General features: G+C 37.9%; 1 protein-coding gene across 1 annotated transcript in view; it reads left to right on the top strand.

Annotated features, from left to right (window-relative positions):
• LOC136867209 (carboxylesterase 1F) overlaps nt 1-15,132 on the top strand; it is a 141,039-nt gene that overhangs the window by 113,300 nt on the left and 12,607 nt on the right. Inside the window, exons 10-11 of the mRNA XM_067144341.2 lie at nt 1,317-1,440; nt 3,885-4,005. Coding sequence (XP_067000442.2) covers nt 1,317-1,440; nt 3,885-4,005 — 245 coding nt within the window. The remainder of the gene's footprint in view (nt 1-1,316; nt 1,441-3,884; nt 4,006-15,132) is intronic.

The raw sequence follows: 15,132 nt of genomic DNA, 5'->3' as shown, positions 1-15,132 counted from the left end.
TCATAACCAGTGGGCCCAAATGAAACTATGCCAGATTCAAAGAGGCTTCATACTGAGAGTCATTCATGGCTATTGCACTATCTCCACTGACGCAGTGCTGATAATCACTGGAATTGAACCTCTGCATCTAACAACTATGTTTAAGGCCAATCCTACTCATTTAAAGAGAGGTTACAGTGGTTCTCTTCAAATGCCTCACTATGATGTTGAAAAGTCACACTTTTTGGTGTCAGGCCATCCTAGCTTGTATGATGAGCACTTGCAGGTGTACAAAATGAGTAAATTACATTACAGTGGTTCCCCAACTCAAACTTTCCGCATTTCATTCTTGTGGCGGGGAACATGTTCCATTACTTCTGACAAATCAAGACATTTAGAAACTACAGAATAAAATAAGCCCACAAATTTAAATATTATTATTAATAATAGTGTAAATATATACAGGATTATTATTATTATTATTATTATTATTATTATTATTATTATTATTATTATTATTATTATTATTATTATTATTATTATTATTATGCCTCCGTGGCTCAGACGGCAGCGCGTCGGTCTCTCACCGCTGGATACCGTGGTTCAAATCCCGGTCACTCTATGTGAGATTTGTGCTGGACAAAGCGGAGGCAGAACAGGTTTTTCTCCAGGTACTCCGGTTTTCCCTGTCATCTTTCATTCCAGCAACACTCTCCATTGTCATTTCATAGCATCTATCAGTCATTAATAAAATCACTTTGGGAGTGGCGACCCCATCGTACTAATAGCCTATATCTGCTTCATTCATTCCATTCCTGACCCGGTCAATGACTGGAAAACAGGTTGTAGGTTATCATCATCATCATCATCATCATCATCATTATTATTATTATTATTATTATTATTATTATTATTATTATTATTATTATTATTATTATTATTATTATTATTATTATTATTATTATTTCTCCAATTCTCCCACTAACTAACTAATCCCGTGCTGCAGTCGGTGGAGCAGAATTTGGCTGGCAGCTGAATGATGTGAAAGTTTTCTCATTAATTGAGAGTGCTGTAGGACTGGTTTTCCAAGAAAACAGAGAATTTATTTTGTCTTCCAGGTCCACATGGTCACCCGCAAGTGCTATCAGATGTTTCTTGTTGTAAAAGATATATACAGTAGAAATATCATACGTATACTTCCCATTGTTTGAGTTCTCTGTCCCTGAAACTAACCTAGGAGATTTAAAGACATAGTAATATAATTTCCGACATTGTAACATTACAAAACAGATCAATGCTATGACTATATCTTAAGATAAATCTTTGTTGTTTTACAGTACGTGGGCTCAGCCTACTTCAAGGGACCTGCAAGAAAAATGGCTGAACTGAATGACTTGAGGGGAGGAGCAACTTACTTGGCCACATTCAACTATTACTCACCAGCAACACATCTCAATGGAGGTTAGACTTCTAAGACTTATCACTGCCTTTAATTATGACACTACATGATAAGCTTCATCATATTGTTACTCAAAAACAAACAAATGCAGTCTGTTGTTACCTTCATGCAAAGAACTGACTGACTGTTGATCTTACACAAACACTGATGTTGAATAATGTGTGATAAAAGTGATATGTTCGGCAAAATTTGTGTATAATACAATCTCAGATGCACTACACATCAAATAAGTATTTTTCTAATATATAATATTTTGATATCAATTTTCATTGCTGTGATTATTTTTAAATAATTTGGCACAGGTCTTTTGTGAGGAGACTGTTGCGAGAGATGGCAGTAGCAAATATTGTATACATATACAGTTCTAATAACTGCTGCTAGATGCAACCAACTGGCAGTTATTCCTCATTGTATTATTTCAACTGATTCTACAAAACTGCCCTGACTAGTTCTATGCAGAGTGGCATTAGGCTTCATGTATATATATATTTGTTTTCTTGTGAGGAGTCTGTGGGGCCCCTTAAAGGTCCGGGCCCGCCTGCAATACAGGCCCTAACGTTATGCCCCTGCTTGAGATTGATATTGTTGCAAGGCACAGGGGTATGTTATTATATAGACATAAAGTGATTTCTCTCCCATCCTGTATATGTGAGCTAACATTGAATTATATATAGTGTTGATCAAAGAATCTTGTAACAGGGCTTGTCAGTTTGAATATTAACTTTTATTCAAGATGTACTCAACATGACCTAATAAAGTCTGTTTCAAGCACAGACTGATTTGATCAAGAGTCAGTATGTTGACACTTTCCTTCTCTGAGCTGCAGGACACCTGCATACTATGAGGGCTGTTTTTTACTTCAAGTTTCGTTTGTTTCTAAACGTAAATTGTGTAGTGGCAGGAAGCGGGTCTGTACGTTGTACGATTGCGCCGCTCCCTCACTACAAGTGCCGCCAGTGCTGGCGGCTCCAATCCCTCAGTCGTTGCTGAGCTACGGGCGAGTAACGATGACTGCTACGATCGATGCTCCCGCCAATTGTGAGTTGCGAAGTGTCATTTGTTTCCTTCAAGCTGAAGGATGCAGTGCTGCTGAAATTCATCGCAGGATGAGTGAAGTGTACGGTGAACACTGTATGAGTGACAGTGCTGTGAGAAAATGGTTTAGGAAATTTGCCGAAGGTCTAACAGACGTCCATGACGAAGGTGGTCAAGGACGCAAGTCGGTCGCTACTGCAATTTTGGTTGACCGTGTTAACCAAGTGATCCGAGAGACACGGAGGTTTACAATTAACGAACTTTCCACAAAATTTCCAGACATTTCACGGTCTTCCCTATACAAAATTGTGACCACCGAGCTAGGATACCAAAAACTGTGCGCCCATTGAGTCCCAAAAATGTTGAGCGAGAGCCACAAAAAGAAGCAAAAAGTTCAAGTAGGAAGTCTTTGACCACCCACCTTACAGTCCTGATCTAGCACCCAGTGACTATCACCTCTTTTGAGAAATGAAGGCATGGTTAGGTGGACAATGCTTCGCTACCAACTAAGAGCTTCAAGACGCTGTAAGGACCTACCTGAGCTCACTGGCGGCAGACTTCTTTGCAGAGGGTATAGGAAAGCTGGTCTCTCGTTATGACAAATGCCTCAACCTTCATGCTGACTATGTAGAAAAATAAATAAGAATGTACAAATCTTTTGGTAATAAAATCATCTTGTTATCTCAATATGTCTATTACTTATGGCCTATCAGAACTTGAAAAAAGAAACAGCCTTCATATTCTAACTGTTCATTTTTGGGTTTCATAAAATTTATTTCTTTTAAATGGATAAAGTTACAACTATAAAGTTTGACTAAAATCTTCTGCTTCTCAATAAATGGAGAAGCATGAAGGAAAACGATCAATAACAATTCTTTAAACAAGTACACCATAATATGCAATCATTATTACTACCAAAATGTGTTAGTTAAGTCTAATATAGTGGCAAAATGAGATTTGTAACCATATGGCGGGATTCTAAATCCTTGTATATTGCCTTTGGATTTAGAATAATTGGAAACCTCCCTATGATCAGCAATAATGTCACTATTAAATTATCTCCTGTTTTGAAACAAAACTAGACTGCAACACATCACAGAAACTTCTCAGCCTCAACTGCACTCATGAAACACACAAAGCCAAAACATAACAAAAAAGCTATATTTCATAACACAGTGTAAAATTATCCACCAGGTGTCAGCAAGTGATTGGATACTAAAAGGCAATGTTGTTAAGACCAAGAAAGTTTGAGATAAGATTGTGATTCTAAAAGAAAGAACCATAAAATAGCCTGAGATGCTTAGGCATGAAAGTGGAAATTTTTGCTATATAGTGCTATCTAATTCATAATTCACTAAACTAAAGTTACATGAACTTTCTCAGTCCTGACATAATAGTTTTTCTGTTACAGTCGTACCTCATGGAGGTGATCAAATGTATCTGTTCCCATATGGCAACATCCAGTTCTCTGAAGAGGACCTTGCTATTATTAGGAACATAACAACACTATACGCAAACTTCATTTCCAGTGGGTAAGTACAAAGTAGCTATTGAGTCGGTTTTGACCAAGTTGTTGGTAAGTGACTCTCAAATCATCAGTCATCACTGATCTGCATTTAAGGCTGTTGCCCAGGTGGCAGATTCCTGTTAGTTGTTGGAAATCACCCAGAACTAATCGTATCTTTTCCTGTTCTCGAATCAAGTGTTTCTGGTGAGGGTCCCAAACACCGCAACCATACTCTAATTGTGGCCTTAGTGACTTATACACCCTTTCCTTCACATCCTTGCTACAACTCCTAAATACACCCCCCACAAACCACATGAAGAGATCTGTATTTATTTATTTACAATCCTGTTAATGTTATTACTCCATTGAAGATCTTTCCTTGTATTAACACCTAGTTACTTACTGCGATCCCCATGAGGTACTTCCACTCCATCAACGCTGTAATTAAAAGTGAGAGAATTTTCCCTCTTGGTGAAACTTACAACCTGACTTTTCACCCTGTTTACCACCATACCCATCTGCTGTCTACCTCATACTGTTTAGGTCTTCTTGTTGTCACTCACAGTCCTTTACCTTATTTATTTGGTACTCTGTGCAGTATAACATCATCTGCAAAAAGCCTCAAAAGTGATTCCAGTTCTTTACTCATATCATTTATTTATATATATTGTGCCCTAAAACGAATTAGGACTAATGGTAAGCATGAGGTCTCGGGGTGTAGCTGGTAGATAAGGATAAATTAGCGTGGATACGTTAGGCTAGACTTACAGAGAGAAAGTCAGAGTTATAAAATATATATCTATATATATAACTAGCAAGATACCCGTGCTTTGCAATGGTATTATAATGAAATTTATAATTGAATGCTTAACGTTTTATATATAATCTGCCAAAATTCGCGATCTAACTCGTTTTCTGACAGAATCCGCCGAAATTTGTGATCTGACTCGTTTTCTGAGAGATTACGGCAAAGTTCCTCCCATTTTTCAATCTTTCTTTCCAGCAATCGATTTCGTACTTCCCAGAATAGGTCCAGGTATTCCACCCGGCCAGTTGGGTCACTAAATCTTTGGCATCTTTTCCTATAAGCATTTTAATATGGATCAAATCCTTGAGGAGATCCGGCGTGGTGTCGTCTTGGGTGCCTTGGCGGTACTGAACCCGCGGCCGGACTGCAATCATAGTCATTACCCAGCCAGGACGCATTTCCAGCCCAGTCCGCACATTTTGATGATGGTCCAGAACATTATTATTATTATTATTATTATTATTATTATTATTATTATTATTATTATTATTATTATTATTATTATTATTATTATTATTATTATTATTATTATTATGGGTGATATTAGTTGAATTTAGGTTATTATTATTTTTTTTTTTATGGTCTGGAACCCACAGCAAAATGCAAGACTGCTACTTGGTGGTAAATTACATCCTCTGCCATTGTCATTGCTGACAATGTGACCAGCACCATCGTCGCGCGTAGGCAAGTGCGTGAGATTTCTGGCGACACGAATGATATACTTCCGTGAATTATTGACCTTATTATACAGGTGAACAATATCATTCATATCGTTTATTTCAAATGTGTTTAATTTTTTATCTATATGCCAGGAGAATCTACTGTAATCTAACTTTATGTACTCCAAAGGAAAAGATGGTTCTTGAAAACGAACCCAGGAAAGATTAAAAATGATCAGTTTATGATCAGAATAAGTACATTATGAACACTAAAATCAATTGGTCTCAACTCCTTTTTCACCGCACTGCCGCACCCCCCCAAAAAAAGGCGTGTTTCCTTATGTTTAAAGGAGATTCCAAATACCAATGTTCACATCTGTTACCTTCAGTTCTGAGATATAAGTATCCCCATAAAAGGAATTCACTTTTTTCACTTCCTTTCACACTCCCCCTCCCCCTTAAGTGAATTTCCTGTTAAAAATACTTGTCTCTTTAATAGTAAAGGATCTTCTAAATACCAATTATCACGACTCTAACATCTTCAGTTTTGAGATAAGTGTCCACATAACATTTTTACGTTTTTACCAATTTTTACGTCTATAACATTTTACGTTTCTGAGATATGCTGTAGATATTGTCTGTCTAAAAGTTCACCCCAATTTGTCACTCCTGTTTAACCCCCCATTTAGATTTTCCAAAAACAAAATAATACGTGTTTCTTTATTTTCAAAGGAGATCCCAAATACCAATTTTCAGGTCTGTAATATCTTCTGTTTCTGAGATATAAGTATCCTCATTTAAGGCATTCAACCCATTTTTCACCCTTTTTCATCCCTCCTATTGGGATTTTCCGAAAACAAAAAATATGTGTTTCTTTATTTTTAAAGGGGATTCTAAATACCAATTTTTACATCTCTACACTTTACAAGTTTTGAAATATATATACACTCATTTTAAAAATTCACCCCCCTTTTTAACCCTCCCCATTAATTGGGTTTTCCAAAAACAAAAAATAATTGTTTCTTTATTTTTTAAGGTAGGGGCTGCCTGGCCGAGGCGGTAAAGGCGTGCTCGGTTCGCCCGGAAGGGCGTGGGTTCGAATCCCCGTCAGGAAGTCGTAAAATTTAAGAAACGAGATTTCCACTTCCGGAGGTGCATATGGCCCTGAGGTGCACTCAGCCTACACGAAAAATGAGTACCAGGTTAATTCCTGGGGGCAAAGGCGGCCGGGCGTAGAGCTAACCACTCTACCCCATTACGTGCCGAGGTTAACATTGGTGGAAGCCTTTACCGTCCACTCCTCCAAGGGCTTTCATGGCCTGTACGGAGGTGGCTTTGCTTATTTTTTAAGGAGATCCCAAATACCAATTTTCAGGTCTGTAATATCTTCAGTTTCTGAGATATAAGTATCCTCATTAAAGGCATTCAACTCCTTTTATACCCTTTTGCACCCTTCCTATTGGGATTTTCCGAAAACAAAAAAATACGCGTTTCTTTATTTTTAAAGGAGATTCTATATACCAATTTTTTACATCTATAAACTTTAAAAGTTTTGAGATATAGATACACTCATTTTAAAAATTCACCCCATTTCACCCCCCCCCCCCATTAATTGGATTTTCCAAAAAAAAAATGTACATGTTTCTTTATTTTTAAAGGAGATCCCAAACACCAATTTTCAGGCCTGTAATATCTTCAGTTTCTGAGATATAAGTATCCTCATTATAGGCAGTCAACCACTTATTCACCCCTTTTAACCCCTCCTATTGGGATTTTCCGAAAACAAAAAATACGTGTTTCTTTATTTTTAATGAAGATTCTAAATGCCAATTTTTACATCTGTAAGCTCTCAAAGTTTTGAGATATAGATACACTCATTTTAAAAATTCACCCCCCTTTTCACCCTCCCATTATTTGGATTTCCCAAAAACTAATAAGTGTTTCTTTATTTTTAAAAGAGATCAAAAGTACCAATTTTCAGATCTGTAATATCTTCCGTTTTTGAGTTATAAGTACCGCTATCCTGATTAAAGGCATTCAACCCCTTTTTCACCCTTTTTCACCCCGTCTATTAGAATTTTCCGAAAACAAAAAAATACGTGTTTCTTTATTTTTGAAGAAGATTCTAAATACCAATTTTTACATCTGTAAACTTTTAAAGTTTTGAGATATAGATACACTCATTTTAAAATTTCACCCCCCTTTTCACCCCCTTAGCGACGGAATATCCAAAAATCCTCTCTTAGCGAGCACCTACATCTTAATATGAATGTATCCCCAAAATTTCATTTTTTTATGTCCACTAGTTTTGGCTCGGCAATGATGAATCAGTCAGTCAGTCAGTCAGTCAGGACAAGTTATTTTATATATATAGATTTCGTGTGGCTATTACTAGCCGATTGCAGCCCTTGTAAGGCAGACCCTCTGATGAGGGTGGGCAGCATCTGCCTTGTATAGGTAACTGCGTGTTATTGTGGTGGAGGATAGTGTTATGTGTGGTGCATGAGTTGCAGGGATGTTGGGGAGATCACAAACAACCAGCCCCCGGGTCATTGGAATTAACTAATTAAGGTTAAAATCCCCGACCCGGCTGGGAATCGAACCCGGGACCCTCTGAACCAAAGGTCAGTACGCTGACCATTCAGCCAACGAGTCGGACAGTTATAAAATAATATCCACACATATTTATGAACAAGAAAAGCATATAAATGTGAAAAATAAACCATTATGACAATTCCAGTGTACATATTGCATTGTAAGTATCATCATTCTGTCATATTATCCCTTTAAGTGTCCTGGCCTTTGGTCACAGGAGTCCCGGGTTCGATTCCTGGCAGAGATGGGAATTTTAACCATCATTGTTTAATTTTCCTAGCACAGGGGCTGAGTGGATGTGTCGTCTTCATCATCATTTCATCCTCAACACGACACGCAGGTCACTTGTGGGCATCAAATCAAAAGACCTGCACCTGGCAAGCCGAACGTGTCCTCGGACACTCTCAGCATTAAAAGGCATACGCCATTTCATTTCAGTCTTTTAAATATTCATAGTAACTTATTTACACATCGTAGTATTTGATAATGAGAGGTATACATTTCTGTTTGTACTCTTTGCATATATTTGGCAAGCAACACCATTTATTAAATAAGGATTGGGCTAGGAGTTGTGTGTGAGGTAATTAACATTATTATTTCTTCTTATCAAGGTCCTGAAAAGGTTATAAAAGGTATGGGATAAATATCACATCACATCATCTTTAAATATTCATTATAAGTACTTGTTGAAGCCTCTGTAGTTCAGATGGCAGCACGTCGGCCTATCACCGCTGGGTACCGTGGTTCGAATCCTGGTCACTCCATGTGAGATTTGTGCTGGACAAAGCGGAGGCAGGACAGGTTTTTCTCCAGGTACCCCCGTTTTCCCTGTCATCTTTCTTTCCAGTAACACTCTCCACTATCATTTCATTTCATCTGTCAGTCATTAATCATTGCCCCAGAGAAGTGCGACATGTTTCGGCAGGCGGCTCAATTCTTATCCTCGCCGCAAGATGGGGCTTCATTCATTCCATCCCTGACCCAGAATTTGACTGGAAAACAGATTGTAGGTTTTCATTTATAGCCTTTGTTATACACAGTCAGCTGATGATGTGACCTAGACACACATTGCTCACATTTCAACAGGCTGGAGGAAACAAATTAAGTCTCCCCCTCTCACTTTTACTGACACAAACCAGTTCTGGAATGTGGTAGTTACCTTCCTTTACAGCCAGGCTGAGTGGCTCAGACGGTAGAGCTGCTGCTCTTCTGACCCCAACTTGGCAGGTTCAATCATGGCTCAGTCCGGTGGTATTTGAAGATGCTCAAATATGTTAGCCTTGTGTCTGTAGATTTACTGGCACATAAAAAAAACTCCTGTAAGACTAAATTCCAGCACCTCGGCATCTCCAAAAACGGTAAAAGTAGTTCGTGGGACATAAAGCCAAATAATATTATTATTCCTTCCCTGAAAATAAAATCAATCGTACCTGACCTTAACAATGTCCAGACACTACTTTGAAAATAGCTTGTCTGCACTAAATTCACCTATAATTTTACATAGTAAATGAATATAATTCTCACACTTGTTTATACTCTCTACTGTTTGAATATCACACTATAACCCAATATTAACCCATGTTAAATAGCAAGTCTTTCAGTATGGCATTTTGAATGAGCTTTACCTAAGAATACCTAGTGTTTGCATAAGTTTTTGCTGGTTTTTGTGGTAAAGAAAATGCGTAATTATCAAGGGAAATTCATTTTTTGTTTATTCAAAATATTGGCCATAGGCTTCTACACACTTCACCCATCTTTCAGGTAAGTTATGAATACCATGCCAGAAAAACGGCTTGTCTTTTGCGGCAAACCATTCGTCGAGCCATTTTCCAACTTTCTTGGAATTGCTGAAGTGCTGCTATGTGAGCGTGTGCCCCATTGATGTGAAGAGATGATAGTCAGATGGTGCCAGGTTGGGGAAGTATGGTAGGTGCAGAAGAATGTCCCATCCAAGCGTTTTCAAGGTGTCTTTCACTGGTTTTGCTGTGTGAGATGGTGCATTGTCATGTAACAAAATCACTTTGCCATGTCTTCTGGCCCATTCCAGTCATCTTTTGATCAATGCGTGATTGAAATTAATAATCTGTTGGCGATAGCGTTGTGCATTAAAGGTTTCACCGGGCTTGAAGAGTTCATAATACACAATACCACTTTGGTCCCATTAGACAGAAAGGACTGTCTTTCACATTGAAATCACCACATTTAAATTGTCGAAACCATGTCTCACATGTTCTAATCAATGGAGCGTGTTCACCATATGTTTCTACCAGCAAACGATGAATTTTCACAGCCCTTTTCTTTTGATTAAATAAGAAAAACAATGCAAATATTCTTTTTCAGGCACAAACGTCAACATGATCACTGAATGATACAACACAGACGCTAGTGTTTGGCGGACTCAACTTGCGTGTGTTGGTAGGTTAATGTCAGACGAACAAACTGACGTATGTGTCAAATTCATACACTGCGTACTGTTCACTGGTGCCATCTCTTAGTGAAACCGGAAAAGACTTATGCATACACCTGGCAGTATACCAGAGATATTTCACTTGCTTATATTATTCATTAAAATCATACTTTATTATGATACACCTTACTGATAGTATAATGGTCTTAATATTACTTCTCTCATTAATTAATACACTTGTATGATGTTATAATTATATTACCTCCATAATACTGAGTTAATTAAACTTAAATTAATTAAAGCATTGCTGTGAACATTACAGGTTTCTCCAATTACACTGTTCACTATTTTTTAAATATTATCAGCAAGTAATACAGTAAATCAATGGTTTGAACTGATAACAGAATTTAAAGTCCGACTTGTTGGCTGAATGGTCAGTGTACTGACCTTCGGTTCAGAGGGTCTCGGGTTCGATTCCTGGCCGGGTCGGGGATTTTAACCTTCATTGGTTAATTTCAATGGCTATGGGGCTGGGTGTTTATGCTGTCCCCAACATTCCTGCAACTCACACACCACACATAACACTATCCTCCACCACAATAACACGCAGTTACCTACACATGACAGATGCCGCCCACCCTCATCGGAGGGTCTGCCTTACAAGGGCTGCACCTGGCTAGAAATAGCCACACAAAATTATTATTATTACAGAATTTAATTACAGAAGAAAGAGATAGAGGAAGAGGAAATAATATTAATATTCAGTTAGATCAAGATGCCATTTATGTTACAAGGACTGTAAAACACTATCACAGCATGTAGCAAACTGGTTTTCTGACATGCTGAAGATGTCTATATCAAGATGGTGTACTAGATTACGCTGAGTCATAATTCTGTACAAAGGGGAGTTCTTGTGTGAGTCTGTGCTAGTTTTCGGTATGAAGAATATATCCCGGAATCTACTAGGAGTTATGTTTGGAACAAATATTTCAATTCTTTCTCTGATTTTACTCTCATCAATGTTGATTTCATTATTTTATTATGGAAATATGTCCCATGACAATTTCTCTTGTGACATAGTTCCCTAGCTTTGAATATTAGGGCATGTAGGGATCATAACCAATCCTCTTGTCATAAACATATCTGAGAAATTTTCTTTGGACTTTCTCAATTAGATCAACATATTTCATGGTGTACAGGTTCCAAATAATTGGGGCTTGTTCTAGTCTTTATCTTACAAGAGCATTATACAGCATTATCAAAGTCTTATAAGAAAATCTTCAGGAATTCCTGATAACAAATCCCATGCATTTGTAAGCTTTGCTGACAATATTTTCTACATGAGTTTTAAAATTTCGATCATAGGTAAATATAACACCTAGATCACATACTTCACTATCTGTGCTTAGTGATTTGCCCTCAATTTCATATTAACATTTGATGTTAGATTTTCATACAGTGAAACTCATTGTTTTACATTTTTTAATATTGAAAGGTAGGTTGTTATCTTGGTCCACTTATTTAGTTCGTTCAAGTCCATTTGAAGTTTCATGCAGTCATAATTACTTCTGATTGATTTAAATAACTTTATTATTTATTATTATATTTGTTTTTGGCCACTTGAAACCATGTTAAGCAACAATCACACATTACTGGAAGCCTTCTTTGCAGCCGAAAATCTTTGCATTCTTTCTCTAGCAGCCTGTCTTCTTTCCTCTGTCCATCTCCTATTCATTTTCTGTTTGTCATGGAAGCCTCTAAAGCCGTCTATCACTGATCTATACTACGTTCGGTTTAGGATGTCTTTAAATTTGAAACAATTAATTTTATTGAAGTGGTCAACCTACTCAATACAATACATTCATGAGAATGTTTATAACTTAAGCATGACACTTAAATTGGGACATGTTTCGCCCTTGTTGTGGGCATCGTCAGCCTATCTCTCAGCCTCAAAATCAATTGTCATCGGGATCCCGATATATTCATATTAAACTATCATATGACTAAAATAGTAGTATGAGTTTAAAATGCAATATGACGGTCTTTTACTGACAGGTAAACAAGATTTAGTGGAGTTCTTGAAAGAGTCTTTGAAATAATTCGTAAGATATCTGGTGTTCGCACCTATTAAAATAATTATCATGTGGTTAGGCACACTCAGTCTTATGAAACAATGTTTAACATTTAAAGAATACATTAACACTTGATATAAAAGTTATAAACATTCTCTCGAATGTATTGTGTTGAATAGGTTGACCACTTCAATAAACTTAATTGTGTCAAATTTATATACAATTTTCAATATGGACCAACCATGAAGTTTATTAGGATGTCTTCCCAATTTAATCTAGACTGCTCAAGATCTTTTCTAACCTCCCTGAACCATTTGTTGGAAACTTTAGGTCTACTGTCAAGTGTTTTAAAAATCTGTTTTGTCAGCCTCTTCTTGTCTTCTAAACAGATGTCCATAAAATTTTAGTCTTCTTTTCTTCATTGACTCAATCAGTCTTTCACTTTCTTGGTATATTTCTCCCCTTCCTTGTAACCTATACCGGCCATCCACAATTTTTGGACCCATTATCTTGCAGAGGATCTTCCTCTCAAATTTCTCAGCTTCTCTCAGTCCCAACATTTCTGTCATTCGGAGGCATTACTAACAGACCAATCCTGGCATAAAATATACGCCCACACAAATCACACTGAATGGATGGAGGAGGGCGGGGTTGTAATTGATGGAGTTTTCTTGCTTGTCGCTTGGCCTCTTGATATCTGCGGTGTTCTCTTTCAAACAAGTTGACAGCGATGGATGTAGTGTTCTGCCACAGTGAGCAGTCCACAGCACATTCTTCCCATGTCTGTATATCTATACCGGTTGTCTTCATGATGTGTTTCAGCTGGTCCTTAAAATGCTTAAGAGGGGCTCCATGAGGTCTACTGCTGGAGCAAAGATCACCATAAAGAATTTGGTGGGGATGCCTGGTATCACCCATGCAGTGAACATGGCCTAACCATCTCAGTTGATAAGCGATGATTGTTGCCTCAATGCTATTTAGCTGCGCTTTGTCGAGAACTGTCGTGTTGGTCACATAGTCCTCCCACTTAATATTCAAGATGAATCTCATTTTTTGTTGGTGGAAGTGCTCAAGTTTTTTGATATCATGGTGATCGAGTGTCCAAGTTTCACAGCCATACAGTAGCATGGAAATGACAACAGCTTTGTACACCATGAGTTTGGTATGCAGTTTTAGGTCGTTATTCATGAAGACTCTGTGCATTAACCAACCGAATGCTGCATGTGCAGCCCCAATCCTATTATCAACGTCTTGTTCACAGGTACACCATTTAGATGCTTCCAAGATATGAAAAGTGATCAACCTGTTCCAGTGTTGTGTCTAAGATGAAAATTCTGAACTCAGGAAGTGTTAATCCTGGGGCAGGTTGTGCAAGTACCTTTGTTTTTTTCTCATTAATGGCAAGACCAAAGCGATCACATGCAGTTTTAAGGAAGTTGACTGACTGTTGTAGTTCTGCAGGTGTTAGAGCAGGAGATGCGGTGTCATCGGCATACTAAGGCTTTTTCCAGATCATAGAAAACTAAATACAGAGGCTGCTGTTGTTCTCTGCATTTTTCCTGGAGTTGTCTAGCACAGAATATCATGTCTGTTGTGCCTCTGGAGGTTCGGAAACCACTTTAAGACTCAGGCAAAATCCTCTCTGAGATAACTTGGAGCTGGTTTAATAGAATTTCACCTGCAATTGACAAAAGCAATATACGACAGTAGTTCTCACATACACTACGATCGCCTTTCTTGAAGATAGTGATGATGGTAGCATTCTTCAAGTCGTCAGTACTTCTTGAGTTTCCCAAATCAAGAGGCTGAGTGTGAAAAGTCTAGTCTTCAAGGGTATACATCCATTTTGTATCAGTTCTAGAGGGATGTTATCAGGACCAGGAGCCTTTCTTGGTTTTAGTTGATTGAGTGCTTTGGTGAAGTTTCTGTATGTAGGTGGAACTGCCATCCATGGTCGTTGGGGCTGCTGAGGGACATTACAAAGAAAGTTCTTACCTACATTGGAGACACGATTTAGAAGTGAAGAGAAATGTTCCTTCCAACGCTCTAAAATTTCTCCATTAACAGTTAAAATGATGGAGTTGTCAGTAGTCTTCAATGATCCCAATGAAGATCAAATTGGACCACATATCTCCTTTATGCCAGCATAGACGTTTTGCAGGTCCCGGGCATCAGATAGTCTTTCAGCCTTTTGTTGCCACCAGTTATTCTTAATTTCCCTAATTTGTGCCTGACATTTTCCTTTAAGTTCCAAGAAATGTGATTTCTTCACATTGGAATACTGATCCTGAAGATAGGGTAGGTGGGCTTCCCGTTTGGCATTGATCAGACATTTAATTTCTTCATTATTTTCATCAAACCAGTCCCGTCTCTTTTTCCTCACAAAACCAATTGTTTCCTCAGCTGACTCAATGATGACCTTTTGAAGCATGGCCCATTCCTGATTTGCACTATCACTGCTGACTGGATGACTAGCCAGTTTGTTTGAGATTGCATTTCTGTAATCTGTAGCAATAGATTCAATTTGAAGTTTCAAAGTAACAAATTTCTTTCTGGGCAAGTTGTGGATGGATCTTTTTGATTTGTGACAGATTGATATTCTCAGCCGGAA

The sequence above is a fragment of the Anabrus simplex genome, chromosome 3, assembly GCF_040414725.1.
Source record: "Anabrus simplex isolate iqAnaSimp1 chromosome 3, ASM4041472v1, whole genome shotgun sequence".
NCBI lineage: Eukaryota > Metazoa > Arthropoda > Insecta > Orthoptera > Tettigoniidae > Anabrus > Anabrus simplex.
Note: the sequence above shows the minus strand (reverse complement) of the source record. Positions and strands in the feature narration are given on the sequence as shown.